The sequence below is a fragment of the Rhinatrema bivittatum genome, chromosome 16, assembly GCF_901001135.1.
Source record: "Rhinatrema bivittatum chromosome 16, aRhiBiv1.1, whole genome shotgun sequence".
Classification (NCBI taxonomy): domain Eukaryota; kingdom Metazoa; phylum Chordata; class Amphibia; order Gymnophiona; family Rhinatrematidae; genus Rhinatrema; species Rhinatrema bivittatum.
The window spans coordinates 15,172,290-15,191,160 of record NC_042630.1 but is presented as its reverse complement, the minus strand read 5'-3'; the positions used below and the strand labels follow the sequence as shown (position 1 = coordinate 15,191,160).

Genomic DNA, 18,871 nt, shown 5'->3' with positions numbered 1-18,871 from the left:
CTTTCTCTAAATCGCTCCCCGCCATCCACCACAGGAGGCTGGACCCGGCCTCCCTCAGAAGAGGCAAGGGAAGAAAAGTCCTGGTCCGACAGGGGGGGGGGGGGGTTCCAGCGGGACAATCCTGCTTCCCTGGAGCGGGCGCATATGAGCGAACGCCCACTGCTCCCCAGCTCCAACGCTGAGGCCATTGAGCCCAGGCCCTGCAAGTAATCCCAGGCCTTTGGTAGAGGGAGGGTGGAGCAGGCCACTTATCTGAGCCTGTAGCTTGGGTACCCTGGCGGCTGTCGGGCACACGCCGCCCTGCTGGGTATCGAAGCGAGCCAAGTACTCCAGAGAGGGCCAGCTCCTGCCCAGCGAGATCAGCCTCCTGCATTAATAAAACAAAAGCCACCAAAAAGCAGTAGCAGTCTCTCTGCTCCTCCCCTGCATGGGGGATGAGGGAGCTGGACCACCCAATCTCAACCCCCCAGACCTCTGGACAGAGCTATCAGAAGGGTCACCGACCTCCTGCTCGTCCACCTCAAACCAGGGAGGATGGCTCCACCGGGATCTCACAACCCTCAGGGAGGATCCAGAAATTTGTCTTTTAATCTTTCTGTTCTCTCGCTCCAGACTGCAAGTTTTGCACCAACCACCATCGTCTGGAGCCAGAGAAATAATGAGGGGCTGCAGGTGGCGCACAGGGTTATGTACAGTGTCAGGGAAACTTTGTCGCCATCTGCTGGCAGGGAGGCAAAACACAGCCGTCTGGACTGATCTGGGTCCGTACAGGGAACTGCACCAACTTGTGCTGTGGCCAAACTCTTCCTCTCCCCAGTCTGCTGAACTCTTTCCACCCCCCGGTGTGGCCAGCCGCACTGATAAACCCCACTTCCTGCTGGTGCTTGATACACAAAAAACTTTCATCAAGTCTTTGATTTTATTTTTTTTTATTTAACTTCTTAAATGGGACCAATCCTCTGAAAATCAGCCAAACTAATAAAAGACAAAAAAACTTATTTTGTTTTACTGAAGTGTTCGCCAACAGAGGAAAAAGGCTGTCTACAGCAGGAGCTGGCGAGCAGGAATACCACTCTCCCATTCTCCTTCCTGCCCAGGGACAAGCCTGTTAAGAGGCCACCCTGCTCGCCCAGCGGGAGGGCCCAGGACATAACACCTTCAGAGCAAAGTTTTCCATAGCAAGCAGTCCGACTGCAGGCTGGGCTCCCCTACCATCTACGTGAGACCAGGACAACCGAGAGACTGCAGCCTGGGCTCCCCTACCCGCTCCGTGAGATCAAAGAGGCACAATGCTTGAAGTAGCAGTAGTACAGTGAAGCTTTTAGTCTGTCGCCATCTGCTGGTAGGGGGGAAAACCTGTCTGCTGGGACCGGTCTGGTAGACCATAAGGAAAGCAGGTTGAGTGTGGTTGCAAGAGCAAACAAGTTACTAAGTCTTCTTTCTTAAATAAAGACATTAAAAAGAGACCTGAAAAAAAAAAAGGCGCATCCCAGAAGGGCTTGGTTGTAACGCGGGCTGGAGAGCACCATTTACACGTCAGGCTGATCATCGCCACTCACAATCTGGCACTTGGCCACTGAACTTGCCCACTTTTCATGCTGGAGTGCAGGTGGAAGCTGCACCCTCCTGGGAGCAGGGACTTGCGGGCCCTGGGAAGACGACTCCTATTTCTTATTTTCATGCTCCCTTCTCAAAGCGCGGCTCAGGTCATCTGGAAGTCTGCATAAAAGCGAACCTTCAAAAACAAAACAAAAAACAGGAAAACATAAAAAAGTAGCCAAGCAGTGTGGGGTCCTGCGCCAGGTGTGCTGGAAAGTGGCAGGGGCAGGACCCCCCCTCCCCCCCCCCAGGGCTCTGGCGCTGCTCCAGGCATAGGACACTCACCGGGTCTCCAGGCCCCAGCAGACGCCCGGATCGCGTGGGGGGGGGGGGGGGAGCGCCCTGGTGCTGCAGGTGCCTTCCGGGTGTCCTCAGGGCGGGCGGGCCACGAAGCTCCTCGGCTCAGAGAGCGATCTGCGGCCCCAGGTCAGAAAAGAAAAGGTTAGCAGGGGCCCCCGCCGGGTGAACTTGGTCCTTCTCTGCCCTCGTTACTGGATCAGCTCTGCCACATCTCCCTGTCCCCTAGCCATTTTGTTTTTTTAACCACTTTTCTAGTAATAAAGCGATGAACAATAAAACTACATCCATAATGAATACGAAGTGGGACGGGTGAGGAGTGCAGGAGCCTCCCCCCTCAGGCGAACGCTCCTCGCTCCCGTGCCTCTCCCTCCCCCCCCCCCCCCCGGCTGCCTTACCCCTCGCTCGCTGCTCGGATCCGGCTGCCGCTCAGGTGACACAGGACCCTGTAATCCACTTCCCCGAGCTCCAGGCACATCAGCGACAGTGGGCCGGGGACGCGGGTGCTGTACTCGTGCCGTCCGAGTCCAAACGTCCTCACCTCCACGGCCTCTGCAGGGGGGGGAAAAAAAAAAAAAAAAGCGCAGGCTGAAGAAGTCGGCACCGACCCCCGAGGCAGCCGGCAACGCGAGGCCTGGTTTTCCACGCGCCGGGAGAGCTGTGACCGGCGCGCCAAGCGTGAGGGGGGGGGGGGGGGGGGGGAGGTCTCCTGCACTGCGCCGCTCCCCTGACCCTTCCTCCCCCTCACCTGCAGGGGAGACCCGATCCTCTCGCCGATAGAGCCTGAAGGAGAGCAGGACAGGGCGGCAGATGAGGGAGCTGAGGCACAGCTTCCTGAGGTAGCGCGGCAGCAGCTCTCCGTCCGGTTCCTCGGCGTACTGCAGAAAGGAGGGGACACGGCAGGTTCAGTGATGGGGGTGGGGGGGGGGGGGGGGTCTGCGACCACGGCGGAGCAGCAGAGGCAGTGCCCGTACTGAGGGCGGAGGGAGGGGGAGGGGGGGGTCCGCTGGACCAGGGCCGACCTTGTGCTCCACGCTCCAGCCGCGGTGGTGGACGTAGACGTGGCCCTCTCTCAGCACGTGCTGCTGCAGCCCCTCCCAGTCGGGACGGCTCAGGCGCAGCAGGGCGCAGACCTGGTGATTCCTGCACACGACGCGGGCCTCGGCGCTGCCGTCCTCTACTATGATCCTGCAGGAAGGAAAGAAAGAGAGAGACGCCACCGCGAGCGAGGGCGAGTTCACGCGCACCAGGAACGCGCGCTGCTGCAACCTTCCACCGCACTCCTGCGAGAGGCGCACGGGGCGGCGTGGAGAGAGAGAGAGAGACGGAGAGCTGCGCTTCAGACACTTACTTGGCGTAAGCCTGGAAGATTCGGGTCTGGGATGTGCAGGCGGGCGCGCTCCTGCTACAGCTCCCCTGAGAGAGAGAGGCAGAAAACAGCACGGGCCGGTGAGAAGCAGGGCCCAAACTGGAGCTTCTGTACAGCCGCTGCCCCCTCTTCTCCCCCCACCACCCCTCCCCCTCCAGTTAGCGGTGCCTCTATCTTAACAAGGGCCACCGCCTCCTCACCACTGGAGAGGTCCTGCCCTCCCAGCCTCTCTTACAGCTAGAGGCAGGGCTCTTTCCCATGCAGCTGGGCTCTGCCCCCTTCCCTCGTGCCCAGGTACCTTACTGAAGACGCTGCCGCACAGAGAGCAGAGCCAGTGCAGGCCCAGGCCGAGCACACAAACCACATGGCACACGGAGCGGCCCTGGGACAGGCCCTCCGGCTGCAGCACCAGCTGGGACAGGAACAGCGGAGGGGGAGAGAAGGCAGGCGGGGAGGCGCTGTCCAATGCTGCTGACCTGGAGGGGGAAGGAAGAAATGGGAAAAATAAAATAAAAAGGATGTGAGGTCCAGAGAGAGAGAGAGAGAGAGTGAGAGAGCGCAGCGTGAGCCACCTGCAGCCGCGAGGGAAGCTAAACATGGATAGGGACTAGGAGAAGAGCTTGCGGTGCCGGCGGCCGAATTGCATGCAAGGCCCCCAGCCCGTCCGAGCTGGAGCAGAAAGCTACGCGGGCGGGGAAGTCGAGTCTCACCGCAGGGCCGGCCGAGAGGGCAGCTCCGTCACGCTCAAGCAGCTGCAGGGCACCAACTTACAGTAGACGTTGTTCATCCTGAAAAAGAGAAAAACGGGGCAAGGTCTGAGGCCCAGCGAGTGGAGTGGGGGGGGGGGGGGGGGGGTCCGTACCCCCGCCCTCTCCATCCCAAGGAGCTTTCCTCCCATGTTCTGGGCAGGGGCCTGCCTAGCACTGCAGGGAGGGCGGAAGATTTAAAACGATAACTCTAGCGGGGTGGGGGGAGAGGGGGGATAGAGAGGCGCGAGCTACCTGGAGGTTTTCCTCTCCAGGTTGTAGAAGAGCACCCCCGCCCCAGGCAGCAAGCCCAGCGGGTAGGGCACGTTGGAGACGTTCATGTAGACGTGCAGCGTGCTCCTGGAGGGGTCGCGGACGCTCAGTCTCAAACCGTACTCCCAGGGAAGGAAAGCTGCAGGCAGGAGCAGATTAAAATAAATAAATAAATAAAAGTGAGCTTTAATAAAGCACGGGGCCTCCAGGAATCGGCCAAGCAGCCAGCTCCGGGGCTTCACCCGCCCCCCCCCCCCCCTGCGGGGGGTACGTACCCTCGCCCTCTCGCAGGGACGCCGGGATCCGCCCCTTCCGGTCCGGCTCGCACAGGACCCGCTCCGAGATTTCCCCCGCAAAGGAGACCAGGGACCCTGCAAAGCTGAAAGCAGAGGCAGCACAAGTTATCAGACTCTTAAAGCAGCTCCCCTCCCCCGTTTCCAGGAAAGAGAGGGGGGGGGGGGGCGCGCAGAGGGAGAAAATGCTTCCTCCATTCAGCCTCGCAGATACGGAGGAGGACGCACTCCGGGTGCTCCCTGGAGCTTAGGGAAACAAAACACAAGACCGAAGCCTTGGAGAGAATATTTATTAATACAACAATGCCCGCCCGACTCTGGCCGAGTTTCGCCCTTTCGGCTGCCTCAGGGGCTCTTAAAAAGGGATAATTTAATGGAATGTGCTCTCAGGCGCACAGATGTGGTACTGTGAATGGAAACTGATCTGGTTGTTTATGGGGGGGGGGGGATTACAGAAATGATATCTTGGCCAACGTTCCCCGGAAAATCTTTTGCACGTCTAAAAAACGGAGTTCGGTCATTAAGTTGTACCCAGCGGCGCATTCCACCGAAGAACCTTACGCTTTCGCCAAAACACAAGCCCGGCGCACTTCATTCAGTAACAATGAGCCCAGCGCAGAGTTGGGGGCGCCCCCTAGGGACAGGGTGCATTGTAAAATCAGACGCTCAGCATGCAAATGCAATGCTAAAACAAAAAAAATCGGCTCATTCACGCCCCAAACACATGCAAATCAAACAACACTGTTGGGGGGGCGGGGAGCGGGATTCCGAGCCCTGGGCTTCCCCGGATCTCAGCCTCCTGCTCTAAACCACTCGGCCGCTCCTCCTCCGCCCCTCCCCCCCACCTGTGGTCATCAGAGGCAGCACAGGAGAAGTCCAATTCCTGGCGTCCATCAGTCAATCGCCGGGGTACTGCGGCCTGGAAGCTAGAAGAGTTATCCCCCCCCCCCTGTGCAGGATAAAAAGCGACCCCCACCCCCCTTGGTCTTACTTCGGCTGCAGGATTTCCGCAATGGAGTGGAGCTCGGGTCTGACGCCAGCAAGCGCCCGGTACAGGTCCTGTGAGGACAGCAGAGAGCGGGCGTTAACGGGGGGGGGGGGGGGGGGGGGGGGCAGTGCGGGGGAGGCTCTCGGTGCTAGCGACAGAGGTCCCTGCGGCAGCGGGGGCGGCAGGCGGGAGGTTACCTGGCGCTGGGTCGGGCTCCCCTGCCGGGTTTCGCTCCGCAGTTTCCAGTTCTCCGGCACCGGCAGATGCAGGGAGCAACTGGACAGATGCAGGACTCTCACGGGGATGGGGGGAGCGCTCAGTCGCTCAAACACCCCAGTGTCCTTAAAAGAAGAGGAGAGGAATCAATCAATCAATCAATCAATAAGAGGCACTGCTTCTGAAAAAAGGCTTTTTGGCCCAGGCTGGCCCCGGTGGGCTCAGTAGGAAGTGCACAAGGGTGACCCCTAGTGGTCGGATCGAGAGCCCCCATGACTGCAGCATTGTGCAGAGGGAGCCCCATGGTGGGAAGGCTTTTGGCACCGTGGCCCAATTAAAAAACAAAAAAAAAAAATACACACTGGTTCCGCTTGAACTGGAAGCCCAAAAGAAGCAGAGAGGAAACGGCTGGGCCAAAAAAAAAAAAAAAAAAAAGGATCTGGCCTGGTGCTGCGTTAATGGGAACGCGCAGGAGGCCCGAGGAGCGCCAGCGCCACTAACCGAACACCGCGGCGCTATGAGCCGGTACAGGCAGTCAGGCTGCAGGAAAGGGAACCACCTGACGGTTTTCCCAGCAAACAGGAGCATCACCTGAAAGGCAGGAGAAGACGGGAGAGTGAGAAAAGGAAATAAAGAGAGAGGAGGAAAGGTTCTGGGCCGGGTCCCGTCCCAGTCACTCACCCTCTGCGGCTCGCTCTGCCCCTCCCAGTCTCCGTCGGCAACCTCCGGCGCCTCCTGCACCTCTCCTGGCTCCGCCCAGGCTCGGGGCTTCCCTACCCACGCCGCCAGGGCCTGGAAGCTGAGCTGCAGCCTGGGCCCCCCGCCCCCCGCCCCTTCCTCCCGGGCAGGGGCGCAGTAGCGGGGCAGCAGCCCCTCCTTCTGAACCAGCAGGAACAGCCGGGACACGGCCTCCCGTCCACGGTCCCCGCTGGGCCCTCCGCCTCCCGGGCCGGTGGCCTCGCCGGCTGCCGCCAGCCGCGCCGCCTTCGCGCCGCGGGCCGCGCCCGGGGCAGGGCCGGCGGGGCGCTTGGAGGGTTGACCCGTGCCCCCGCCGGCTTCCGCCTGGACCCCGGCGGCGGGCGGCTGGGGCTCGTCTTCCCCGGGACACCGCGGGACCCGGCGGGCGGCCTCCGACGGGCCGAGAACCACCACGTCCTCCATGCGGAACTGGACGTAAACCCTACAAGAAAAAAAAAGGATCAGAAATGAGACAGGACCCCCCCACCCCCTGCCCATAGCCTCCGACGAGCCCAGAATCAGCGCGCCCTGCACCCACAGGGCCAGAGCCGGAGATTCCTCGTCAGCACGGTCTCTCCCCCCTCCCCACCCCACCCAAGGCAGCAGCAGCCCTCTCTCACCCAAAACAGCCAGGGTGAGAGAGTCACGGCCACCTCCACCCGGCTCCGCTCCTCACCTGCTGTGTTTCTCTCTCACGTGCTCTGGGCTCGCCAGCTGCTTCCAGGAGGGGAAGTCGCTGCGGATAAACCGCTCCACCACGATCTGAAAGCGGTCCACCTGCAGCACGCTGCCTGAGAGGGAGAGAGAGGGGGGGAGAGAGAGAGAGAGAGGGGAGAGAGAGAGGGGGAGAGAGAGGGGGAGAGAGGAGAGAGAGAGAGGGGGGGAGAGAGAGAGGGGGAGAGAGAGAGAGAGAGAGGGGAGAGAGAGGGAGAGAGAGGGAGGGGGGAGAGAGGAGAGAGAGGGGGGGAGAGAGAGAGGAGGGAGAGAGAGGGAGAGAGAGAGAGGGGAGAGAGAGGAGAGAGAGAGAAAGAAAGAATCAGCCTCTCTCGTGCGCCAGGTGCCATCTCTTCCCGGAGACCCAACACGAGCTGCACGGCTCCCAAGCGACTCGGGGACACAGGGTGATGCACTGCCTCCAGGTGGGGTCATTTTTTAAAAATGTCATTCAGCCGCATAACCGGCTGCTTACATTGGTTAAATAGATAAATAAATAAATAAAATAAAAAAGCTTTTTTTTTTATTGGGAACAAGTGAGGGGCTGTGGGTGGCGCCTTACTATATGTAGGGAGCCCGTCGAGTTTTGCTCTGTCTCCACCTGCTGGTGCGGAGTCACAACCCAGGTGTCTGGACTGATCCGGGTACGTACAGGGAAGTGAGCTTTCAGCCACATTTTCATGGAGTTAGGTCAGGATACGCAAAGTTCCCCATTTTCAAAAACTGCACCTTGTTCCGAGCGGAAAAAGTACTTAAAGAAAGAAAATAATAATAATAATAATAGCACCAGCTGCACATCTCCGTGGGCACTTTTTTTTAAAAATGTGGCCAGTCGTCAAAAGGGGCAAGGGCGCACGCACTTTCCCCGCTGAGAACCGCTTGCAAAACCCACAGGGGGGTAAAAAAATATATCTGCAGACTTTGCAAGCGACGCCGCTGGGCGCCACAGACGCGGGAACGCTCCCAGAGGCCCGGCCGGGTGCACAGCGCCCAGGGGGCAGGCAGATAGAGGGGGGGGGAGGGGACTCACCTGTGTGCCCCGTCTCGGGGACCTGGCCGCGGCGGGCGGGGGGCTTCTCGACAACCAGGCAGGGCACGGAGCGGCTCTCGTCCTGCAGCTGGAGGGAGCCCGAGCGGGGGCAGGAGCGCAGCACCCCCACCAGTACCTGCGGGAGGAGAGAGGCGCAGATGTGAGGGGGGGGAGGGGAGCCGGACTGAGAACCAGGGAAGGCAGGGCCCAAATCCCGCACGGGCCCCACGGACACACCTTGTGCACGTCTCTCCCGGGTACCCACTCACTGGGGGGAGGGGCCTTGCCGTACCCGAGTGCTTATCTCCATTCCACAGCAGCACTGCAGGAATTACCAGGGAGAGGTCGGCCTGCGAGACGGGAGGGAAGGAAACGGCACTTACGCAGGGCGGCTGAAAGTCCTGGGCACCCAGCTTGTGGCAGGACCAGGCCAGGCCCCTGTTCAGCTCCTTCGCGTTCATGTACTGCGCCTGGTTACTGGGCAGCAGCTGGGCCAGGCAGAGCCGCTCCCAACCCTGCCGCTCTGCATCTGCGTAGAGCCGCGAGAGGGAGGGCACCTCGCAGGGATCCTTTAAAGCCGAGTACTGCAGGGGAGAGAGAGAGAGAGAGAGTCGCACAAGTCAGGAGGAAAGAGGCAGGACCTGACGGGGAGCTCTCAGAGCTGTAGGAGAGAGGGCGAGGGGGGGAATGAGAGGCAGGACCTGACGGGGAGCCCTCAGAGCTGTAGGAGAGAGGGCGAGGGGGGGGGGGAATGAGAGGCAGGACCTGACGGGGAGCCCTCAGAGCTGTAGGAGAGAGGGCGAGGGGGGGGAATGAGAGGCAGGACCTGACGGGGAGCCCTCAGAGCTGTAGGAGAGAGGGCGAGGGGGGGGAATGAGAGGCAGGACCTGACTGGGAGCCCTCAGAGCTGTAGGAGAGAGGGCGAGGGGGGGAATGAGAGGCAGGACCTGACGGGGAGCCCTCAGAGCTGTAGGAGAGAGGGCGAGGGGGGGAATGAGAGGCAGGACCTGACGGGGAGCCCTCAGAGCTGTAGGAGAGAGGGCGAGGGGGGGGAATGAGAGGCAGGACCTGACGGGGAGCCCTCAGAGCTGTAGGAGAGAGGGCGAGGGGGGGGGAATGAGAGGCAGGACCTGATGGGGAGCCCTCAGAGCTGTAGGAGAGAGGGCGAGGGGGGGAATGAGAGGCAGGACCTGATGGGGAGCCCTCAGAGCTGTAGGAGAGAGGGCGAGGGGGGGAATGAGAGGCAGGACCTGACGAGGAGCTCTCAGAAGTGAGTACTGAGGGGAGATGAGAAGCGGGGAACCCTCAGTCTCTCACACGTCCCAACCCCCCTCCCCCACCTCTGAATGAGAGCATTATGAGGGAGTCAGACACTTCTCCAGCCCTCATTATAAAGCCAGTCACCCTCTAAATCCTTCACAGGAAGGCAGCTACCCCAGCACACTCGCTCTCAGTGACCCCTGGTGGCCACCCCAAGAACAGCATCTAGAGCCGGCTGCCACTCACGCAGAGAGCAAGCCGGCCAGCTCCTGACCTTGGCGAGGGGGCATCGATGCCGCTCGGCCACAATCTCCTCCTCGACATCTCTGCGCCCGTACGCAGGCGGCGCCAGGGAGCCAAGGATGGGGACAAGGACTTTCTCTGCTATTCCAGGGGCCGAATTCCTCACTGAGGCCTCCAGCCGCTGCGGTTTAATGAAGTGCGGGCAAAACCTGAGCCAGAGAGAAATGGGACAGAGGTGAAGAGACAGGGAGAAACGAGAGAGAGAGAGAGAGAGAGAGAGGAGTGACATATGTGAGAGAGAAGAAGAGAGAGGCACAGATGGTGAGATAAGAGACAAGTCGGGCTCCTTCTCTGTCCCCCACATACAACTCGAGGTCCTCTGACTCGCCCGCAAGAGCCTTCGCCCTGCAGCAACTCACTGCCTCTCCTCCTGGTCACCCCGCTCATCAGACAGCTCCCTCCCACCTGTGCCCTTCTCCTCCTCCTCCGGCAGTTTCCGCCTGGCTACGCCGCGGGCTTGGAAGAGACGTCCTGCCCCCTTCTCCTGCCTTAGTTAAATCCTGTCTAACCCCCCCTCCCACCACCTTTTTGAGGCTCCTTTTAAAATCTTAATCCCTGATGTTCCTCCTTACAGCCTTATTCATTTTTAACCATTTTCTTAATAAAAGAAATTCCCAGACTCTCTTTTGCCCTGCATTAGGTTGTAAGCTCTACTGAGAGGGGACTGTGTCTTCTGTTTTTGTACAGTGCTGTGTACATCGAGCGGCACTACAGAAGGAGATAAGCAGTAGAAGACAGGACAGTTAATTGTTCAGGGAGACAGGACAGGACAGGGGACAGGAAGGAGGTGCGCAGTAAAGATGGAGATACCACGAACAGAGGCTCCTCCCGCCCGCCTTACTTGGCTCGTAGAGCCTCCACCGTCTTCACCACCCAGAGGTACCGGGGCAGATCCAGGTGATGCTTCAGCAGCAAGGACACATAGAGGTTCCCAGGGGTGTGGAAGGGCTCATGAGCAGAGGAGAGGCTAGAGAAGTCCCGGACGAGGATCACACTCTGCAGGCAGCAGCACAGCACGACGAGAGGGAAGTGGGGCGAGGGTCTCTGCAGGAAATGCACATCCTGGATCTGTGGCACACAAAACACAGGCAGAGGGGGGTCAGCTCACGGGAGAGACTGCGGCTCAGTGTCACAGGGAGAAGGGTGCGCACATCCTGGATCTGTGGCACACAAAACACAGGCAGAGGGGGTCAGCTCACGGGAGAGACTGCGGCTCAGTGTCACAGGGAGAAGGGTGAGCACATCCCGGACCAGTGACACAGACACAGGCAGAGGGGGTCAGCTCACGGGAGAGACTGCGGCTCATTGTCCCAGGCAGAGAGCGCACGCGTCCTGGGCCCGCGACACAGACACAGGCAGAGGGAAAGCTCATGGGCAGAGACCGCACCTCCGAGTGCTGGGGAGTGGGGAAGGACATGACAGGTAGACCGAGGTCTCCGGGCACAGGGGAGGCACTTGCTTCTGGAGTCTCACCTCCACGTGGGCCCCAGGACGCAGGCCGCGCCCGCAGTTCACCAGCTGCTGATAGGCGACACAGAGGCAGACGCTCCCATCCACCTCATACAGGCCAGCCCGAGCGTTTAACACTTTAGTAACGATGCCCTGGGAAAGAAGAAGATGCCCGGTGAGTCACGGAAGTGCGTGGGACATCGTAAAAGGACAGGAGCTGAAGGCTGGGGATGGGGAGGGCGATCAGAGAGGCAGGAGCTGGTATGAAAGAGCAGCGTTTCCCTCACCTTGTAGGATAGCACTTTGGACAGCCTGATCCCAGGTGCCGACTCTCCCCGTGAGGGCCCGACCTCTGCCTCTGCGGGCGCTGGGTGCTGCTTCAGCAGGGCCTGGGGGAGCAGCTCCTGCTCCCGCACGCGCCCTTCGCTGAAGGGAAGGAGCTCGGAGGAGGCGGAGGCCTGCAGCAACCTACGCCGAGAGCCCTGGACGGCAGAGGCGAGGAGCCCGGTGATCACGTAGCGGCTGCCCACGCTCAGGCTGAAGTGCCAGCTGACCTTAGCGGGATCCTGAAACACAAACACGGGGGGGGGGGGAGTCGCTGGGTGATCGAGGCACAACTCGGTCCCGCCTCCCTCCCGTGGCCATCAGGGGCCCACACACACACCGGGGGCTTCAAGCTGCACCGACGACGCAGGGCGTCAGCGCCAGAAATCCGCTTCAGGGTGCAGGCAGGGATTTTGCTGGGGATAATTCCGATACTGGTGGATTGCTGGTGCCACCCTGTGGCCACCGAGTGCGCTGCAGCAGGATATTTGCCCCTGGGAACTTTCCCAGGGGCAAATATCAGAGCTCTGGGGTGGGGAGCGATGGACCGAAAGGCGGTTGCGGCACTACAGTCTTTCCCCATTAGGTGACTGGCTCAGGTCCCATCCGAGAGCGGGCCCGCGCACAGGAAGTTTCCCCACAAGAAGGCTACGAAGGGAAAAGGGATGCTCTCTATCAGGCCGACTGTTCCCTGGGAGATGTTTTGCCCTTTCCGGTAATTTGTTCTCAGAAGAGGGGGTGGGGAGCCCTGGGGGTAACCATAACCAGCGCCTGTCCGAGCAGGGCGCACGCCGGCGTCTCTTACCTGCACCATGACCGGGATACAGACGTCTGTGGAGAAGCACTTCAGGAAAAGGGTGAAGAAGACCCGTCCCCGGATATCCAGAAGGGAGCTGTACCTCAACAGCTCTCCGGCCACATTCAAGCAAGGGATCTTGCCTGCGGACCTGAGAGCGGAGACGGAGAAAAAAAAAAAAAAAAAAGAGAGAGCAGTGAAATTCCTACAGCACAGCACAGGGCACAGCCTCCATAAATCAATGCCTCCGGTACAGCGTTACCGGGCCTGGTTCCTCGGCTGGAGCTGCTGCTCCGGGCTTAAGGGCGTCGAGGCGACCTCGGGTCCTTACCGGCTGCGGAGAAGCCGTGCTGCAGCCCGCGGGTACAGGACAGCGACCGGCTGCTCGTCGCCGGCGAGCCCTCGCTCCGGTCTGGGGAACACCGGGACGGGAGGTACCAGAATCTCCAGGTAGCCCCCGGATGCAGGGAGGTACGACCAGCCGGGGAACAGCAGTAACTGTTCCAGAAAATCCAAAGAGAAGTGCAGCATCTGGCCAACAAGAAAAAAAAAATAAAGAAATAAAGAGCGAGAGACAATCCAAGAGAAACCTCTCTTTACAACACCCTACCATGCAGCTCTCATCAGGGATCCTCTCCCAGTCTGCCGAATTTCTCACCCCCTCTTCCCTCCACTCCATACCTCACATGGCATTGCGCTTCTGTCGTCGCGGACGTACAGGTTCCCATCCACGCGCCCTGCCCTCTCCTCCGGGCCACCGCCCGTCCTGCAGGCCCGGTCCGTCAGGTAGCCAATCAGGATCAAGCGCGCCCGGGGCAGAGCCTTCTGATTGGGCAGGAGGGCTTCTGCCTGGCGGGCCCACTGGTGGTGCTGCTCGGTGCTCCAGGACACGTGGCTGCAGCAGGGGCTTCGCTGCTGGGATCTCAGCTCCGAGACGGAGATAAAGCTGAAAGGGGGGAGACGGGAGCGTCAGCGCCTGTCAGGCAAACCTCGGGCCAATCGCGGCACGCGGCGACCTCCCCCTGAACCTGGAGCCCGGCCCCACGTTTCACCTCTTCCTGATCAGGGTGTTCAGCAAAGCTAGGAATGCAGTTAGCTTCCTCATGCAATGATTTAAGAAAATTGGATCTTACCTGATAATTTTCGTTCCTGTAGTACCACGGATCAGTCCAGACCGCTGGACTGATCCGTGGTACTACAGGAACGCTGGGTTGTGTCTCCCTTCCAGCAGAGGGAGTCAAGAGCAAAAACTGAAAAGGCATCTCCCATATATTTTTATTTTATTTTTTTTAAACTCCCACAGACTGCAAGTTTGCACCTCTGCCATCTGCTGGAGACAGAGAAATACTGAGGGGCTGCAGGTGGCGCTCTCAGTTATGTAGCAGTGCCTGAAAAGTTTTTGTTCTCTGTCTCCATCTGCTGGTAGGGATGCAAAACCCACTTGTCTGGACGGATCTGGGGTTTGGTTTTTTGCATGTTCTAAAGCAGCCAAGAGACGGGTTATTGTTTTTGGCCCAGTTATGGGAGGGACCTGTCCTCTGATACCAGGAAAACTTTGCCACTCGGAAGAAAAGGGGGCTGCTTGCTGCTGCAGACATGAGGTGGACTGGCAAAGGAGCAGCAGTTCCAGCCCGAAAACACCTTTGCCGGGCAGACTGGATGGGACCGTTCCGGTCTTTATCCGCCATCCTTTGCTCTGCCACCCTGGCGTGGCGCTCGGCTTATCCACCCACAGCGACGGCTCTAGGTAGAGCCAACAGAAACAGAAAAACCCCAAAAACAACTGACAGAAAAGAAATGGGAGCTGGAAACGAGATACGCAAGGAAAGAAAGGTATCGGCAGGATGGAAAAATATAGAAGAGAGGCTGAGAGAACAGAATAAGCAAGGGGGAAAAAAAACAACAAAAACCTTAGAAACCAAAAAGGAGAGGAAACGTAGAAAATGAAGAGAGACTGAAAAATGGAGCATAAACATGAAAGAAATTGAGAAGGATCAGGAGAAAGGAACAAGAAAAAAAAAACAGAAAAGTAAACAGTAAGGAAGAGGAGAATCAAAGGTGAAGAAAAAGAAAGCGTTGACGATATTTTATTAAACGGGTGAGATTTTTTTTTAATCTCTATTTTTTTTTTCTTAAGACAATGGAGTAAACATTTCACCAAACCGCACCGCCTTGTCACCAGTGTAATGCAGGCGTGCTCCTGGAAGGACCGGATGGGCGACGTGCCAGGCCCACCGTTTCTCTCTCACTCACTCTCAAAAGCTGCTCCCGCTTGGCAGGTGGTCACGTGGCAGCTCTACTCCCCCCCCCCAGGGCATTCGGAGCCACGTCCCGGCTCTCCCACCTCTGCCTCCGTGCGCTCTGACTTTACCTGTAACTGACAGGCAGCCCCTGCTGCCGCCCCTCGCCGACCTCCTCCTCCTCCTCCTCCTTCCTGGCGCCGGCGAGGCAGCGGATAACTCCCTCCCTGAACTTCCGCGTGTCCTCCGGCTCCCTGGGGCCCCGGGAAAACAGCCATTCCTCGGCGAAGGTGCAGGCGAACCGCAGCCAGCGCTCCTCCTGCAGGGGGGGAAAAAGAAGGAAAGGGAGCCCGGGTAACGAAGCGCGCGTTGGAACCGAGACCGCGGCGCACGGTTTCGTAAACGCACGTGCTGCAAATATTTTAAATTCCCGAGGCAGGGAGCTAATGTCATCGTAATGCATCAGGAGTTAAAAACGTGCACAGAGGCCCCGAGTTAAAATACGCGGTCAGAAGTTTGCACAGGGAAGGATAATCCGATAGCATGGTGAGCGGATTAACACCTAAAGCCACATAAATGAAATGATATCACACACAGGCTCAAGGAACTTATTTGGTGCATATAAAAGAGGTTTTCTGCGCAGACACGCCATTTTGGGTGGCCTGTTTTAGACGTTGCTTACAAGTAGAGCGAGAATGATTGACATCCTTCGGTTCTGTCTACTGATTTGTTTTATGGCTTGTGATTTGATTACTGTTTAACTCCCCTTATGGGCACATTTTATGGCTGCAAACTGCCTCCCTACATCGGCAGCAAAGTTAGCAAACAAGCCCACGCCATAACCTGTGTGTTAGGAGCACAAAGGTTAATTTGTTGGGGGTTTTTTGTTTTTTTTTTTAACTCCCACTGCTGTAAGCTAATGCTATGTCAATGTATCAGGAGTTAAAAATGTGCACACACTGAGCGGGAGAGAGCCTACAGGAGCTTCTCTTTTCTTCTGCTCCTAATTTCCATGCTGTTTGGATCCTAATTTAGAAGGATAACTTTTGCTTCAACGATGTATGGACTTTGAACCTCTTCCGTTGGAAAGAAATCTGTAGAACTAGGGGGTCGTGAAATGAAACTCCAGGGAGGTCGACTCAGAACCAACGTCAGGAAGTGTTTCTTCACGGAGAGGGTGGTGGATGCCTGGGATGCCCTTCCGGAGGAGGTGGTGAAGAAGAAACAGTTCAAAGAATTCGGAGGGGCATGGGATAAACACTGTGGGTCCCTTAAGGCCAGAGGATGGGAATGAAGAAAAGAGGGCATGGGGGTAACTTGCTGGTGTGGGGGTTACGACCCTTAACCAATAAGTCTTCCTACCGTTGATGCAACTCCAACATTGCTCTCTGCTTCAACAGCAGAGGGAAAAGGGGAATTGGATTCAGACAGCAACCATCGAGGGCCCTGACGTTTACGGTCTGGGGTACTGACGAGCATGGGGTAAACGATGCAATGCAGCGGTTCCTCCCCTTTACAGAAGGCATGGGGGATTACTACCCTAAACCAATGAGTCTTGATGCTTTTGATGCAACATCGCTCTCTGCTTCGAGGGAGGGGGAGGGGGGGTTGAAAGGAAAGAGGAATTTGGATTCAGAGACAACCAACACGAGCCATGACTTTTTTTTTTTAGTCTGGGATACTGACGCTCAGACATTAAGGAAAAAACAACACAGGACTGCTTCTATGGCCCAATCCATAAGCAAAGCCCATCAAGCAGCCATGACTGATAAATGGAGGTAAAGTGCCCGGGAAGCCTGCTGGGCAGACCGGATGGACCCCTGGTCCTTTTTCTGCCGTCATTTCTATGTTTTATGATCTGCTCCTAGGCAGCTAACTGGCCACAGTTAAGCCTTAAAAACTAAAAGGTGAATTTTAAAAGCCCTACACATGCCAAAGCCAGGGGATACGCGCCTATCTCGGGCTAGCTCGCACCAGGCGGATTTTAAGAGGCACCCGAGCACGCGCGCATCTCCCGGTATGCGCACAAATAAAAAAAAAAATGGGGCGGGTCAACGGGCATTCCGGGAAGGTCACGTGAAACGTGCGCGAAAGTATTTAAGGCGCACAAGCCCGCGCCGGGGTCCCCTACTGCTATGGATTCAAAATTCAGGGCTAGTCAGTGGGCTTTGAAGGATCAGGGTAAAAGGGAGGTTAATTAAGGGGGGGATCAGGAATTCAAGAGCCTTTACCTGGGTGAACTGGGAACAGACTGAGGAAACTGGGAACTGCATCGGCGCACGTATCTAATAAAATCCCCCCACTTACTCGCATTTGCACGCACAAGCGAGCATCCATACAAACTTCTGTGCACGTGCACACGCAAGCAGCCGATTTTATATCATACGAGCATTTAGGCACGTACGTTATAAAGTGGCAACACGCCTGTACACGTACACCCACGTGGCTGCTTAAAAAGTTACCGATGCACTGTTGAGCCTCTGCCGCTTGTCCTCCCTAGGACGGGGGGGGGGGAACCCAGCAGCAGATCCAGCATTCGAAACTTTATTCCGTCTCTGACCAGGAGTAAAGTTTCTAACGTTAAGAAACATGCACTCAGCCGGCGCCCCCTCTCAGCAGCTCAATTCCGTTTGCATGGAACGTCCATGTGAGGGCGCTGAGCTGACTGCACATTTCTTTAAACATTTTGCGCAGGTAAAACGCCTTCCTACATTGGGGCTAACGTTTACTTGCACAAAATCTGCATTTAGTAGGCCAATGCAATATTGTGCGCTTTGGCTTTACGCATTGGTTGACTGACAGATGCGCTTCCAAAACGCACATCCATAACCCCTTATGCAATAAGGGGATCAGCAGGTCCAAAACAAAGTCATGTTGAGGAAGCTATTACCCATTTATCTAAAAAATAAATGTGCCCCCGACGGGCACCCCCTAAAGTTAACAGAAAAGCAGAAAATACTGTTTTTCTGTGGCTCCTCTGACTTAACATTGTGCTAAGTCGGAGAAAACTAAAAAAAAGGAGCAAATAAATAAATAAATAAATAAATAAATAAATAAATGTCTTGCCGGTAGTCAGGTTAGGAAAACGGATGCTCGTAAAATTGATCACCTGTTTTCCTAACCCAGGCACAGCCACTTCTCCTAGGCACCTGATGCCGAGGAGGTGCTAAGAACGAACAAATTCCCCTAAAGCCTCCTTTTTAAGGCTGCGACTCATTTGCCTCCTGCATCGCGCGCCTGGGACAGGAGGATGGGCGCGCGTTAGGAAAGCGGGCACTCAATCATGAGCGCCGATATTGCATTGGCCTGAAAAATATATGCGCATAACTGCAAGTTAAACTTTATTACATCAGCCCTCCCCCCCAAAAAAAGGACAGGCTGGAGAAAAAGTACTGAGTCCAAGTCTTGGTTTTAATGTCACTCCTTCCCTCCTCCTAATTGTCTATCTAAAGGGACATGCAGTTCTCATTTTACCCTGAAATAATGCAGGACTACAACTTCCAGAATTGCAATTAAGGTAAAAACAAATCTGGATTTAACCGGAAAAAAAAACCCCAGCATGGACCAGGTCACCCTATAAACAGTTTGGGTACTTTTGCCGTCCCTGCATGCCGGGAGTTGTAGTTCCCTTGTTCTACCACAGGCCGGAAGTCTTAGTGCGAGAAGAAGTAGGCGTCCCGGAATGCAATAAACGCAAAGCCCAGAGTAGTTTCACGAGTCCACAGAGAGAGGGCGGGAGGGGGGTTGATTTCTCTTACCGTGCTGCGCGGGCCGCACAAAGCCGCCAACACCGGACTGTAAGCGGGAGGCTCCATCGCCGCCATGCCGCACATGCGTCATTTCCGCCCGTTGGAGGCGGGAAGGTCCCTGTGGCAACTGGCGTGTGACGTCATTACATCACGTTCTCTGTCCTGTCTGGGTGCGGGCCTGATCTCACCCCAACCCCGCAAGGGTTGAGCCAGGCCTGCCACTGTCCCTCAAATGCATGCTGGGAATTGTAGTTTGTCTGAGCTCCACTTTAAGCAATGTTTGCCCTGTTAGTCCACTTATATGCAGAAGGAGAAGGGGAAATGGTTTCATTACACAGGGAAATAAAGGTTAAACATAACCGGCGACTTAGCTCGGCCCCTGCTATTGCTGTGGATTCCAGATTCAGAATCAGTAGGCGCTAGTGGCCTGACAATTTGTCCCTGTGCTACCAAAGTAATGCATAGCGTGGTAAAAGGAAAGAATCAG

At 57.2% G+C, this 18,871-nt stretch overlaps 1 protein-coding gene across 3 annotated transcripts; it reads right to left on the bottom strand.

Annotated features, from left to right (window-relative positions):
• Positions 1-981: 981 nt before the first annotated feature.
• CTC1 (CST telomere replication complex component 1) lies at positions 982-18,554 on the bottom strand. 3 transcript variants are annotated; one of them, XM_029580779.1, is made up of 26 exons: positions 18,394-18,553; positions 14,767-14,954; positions 13,077-13,341; positions 12,727-12,926; positions 12,405-12,546; positions 11,563-11,841; positions 11,300-11,428; positions 10,668-10,894; positions 9,798-9,975; positions 8,647-8,847; positions 8,264-8,399; positions 7,196-7,310; positions 6,463-6,961; positions 6,283-6,372; positions 5,763-5,906; positions 5,569-5,636; positions 4,560-4,663; positions 4,267-4,423; positions 3,976-4,053; positions 3,564-3,741; positions 3,248-3,312; positions 2,919-3,084; positions 2,645-2,774; positions 2,295-2,448; positions 1,885-2,013; positions 982-1,735 (listed from the first exon to the last, which is right to left on the bottom strand). In XM_029580779.1, the coding sequence occupies exons 1-25, from the start codon at positions 18,466-18,468 to the stop codon at positions 1,971-1,973; spliced, it is 4,011 nt and encodes a 1,336-aa protein (XP_029436639.1). In that variant the 5' UTR covers positions 18,469-18,553; the 3' UTR covers positions 982-1,735; positions 1,885-1,970. The 3 variants fall into 3 exon arrangements, with proteins under 3 accessions (XP_029436639.1, XP_029436636.1, XP_029436637.1); XM_029580776.1 differs by having other exon boundaries at positions 6,283-6,961; positions 18,394-18,554; XM_029580777.1 differs by lacking the exon at positions 1,885-2,013 and having other exon boundaries at positions 6,283-6,961; positions 18,394-18,554.
• Positions 18,555-18,871: the final 317 nt, after the last annotated feature.

What these genes read in the sequence shown, in the direction of transcription:
- CTC1 (XM_029580776.1), bottom strand. Translation starts at nt 18,468, where the DNA reads ATGTGCGGCATGGCGGCGATGGAGCCTCCCGCTTACAGTCCGGTGTTG. An exon ending in GCACGGCTTCTCCGCAGCCG is followed by an intron (nt 12,547 to 12,726) that starts GTAAGGACCCGA and finishes CTCCGCTCTCAG; the next exon opens with GTCCGCAGGCAAGATCCCTT. An exon ending in ATCGATGCCCCCTCGCCAAG is followed by an intron (nt 8,848 to 9,797) that starts GTCAGGAGCTGG and finishes TCTCCCCTGCAG; the next exon opens with TACTCGGCTTTAAAGGATCC.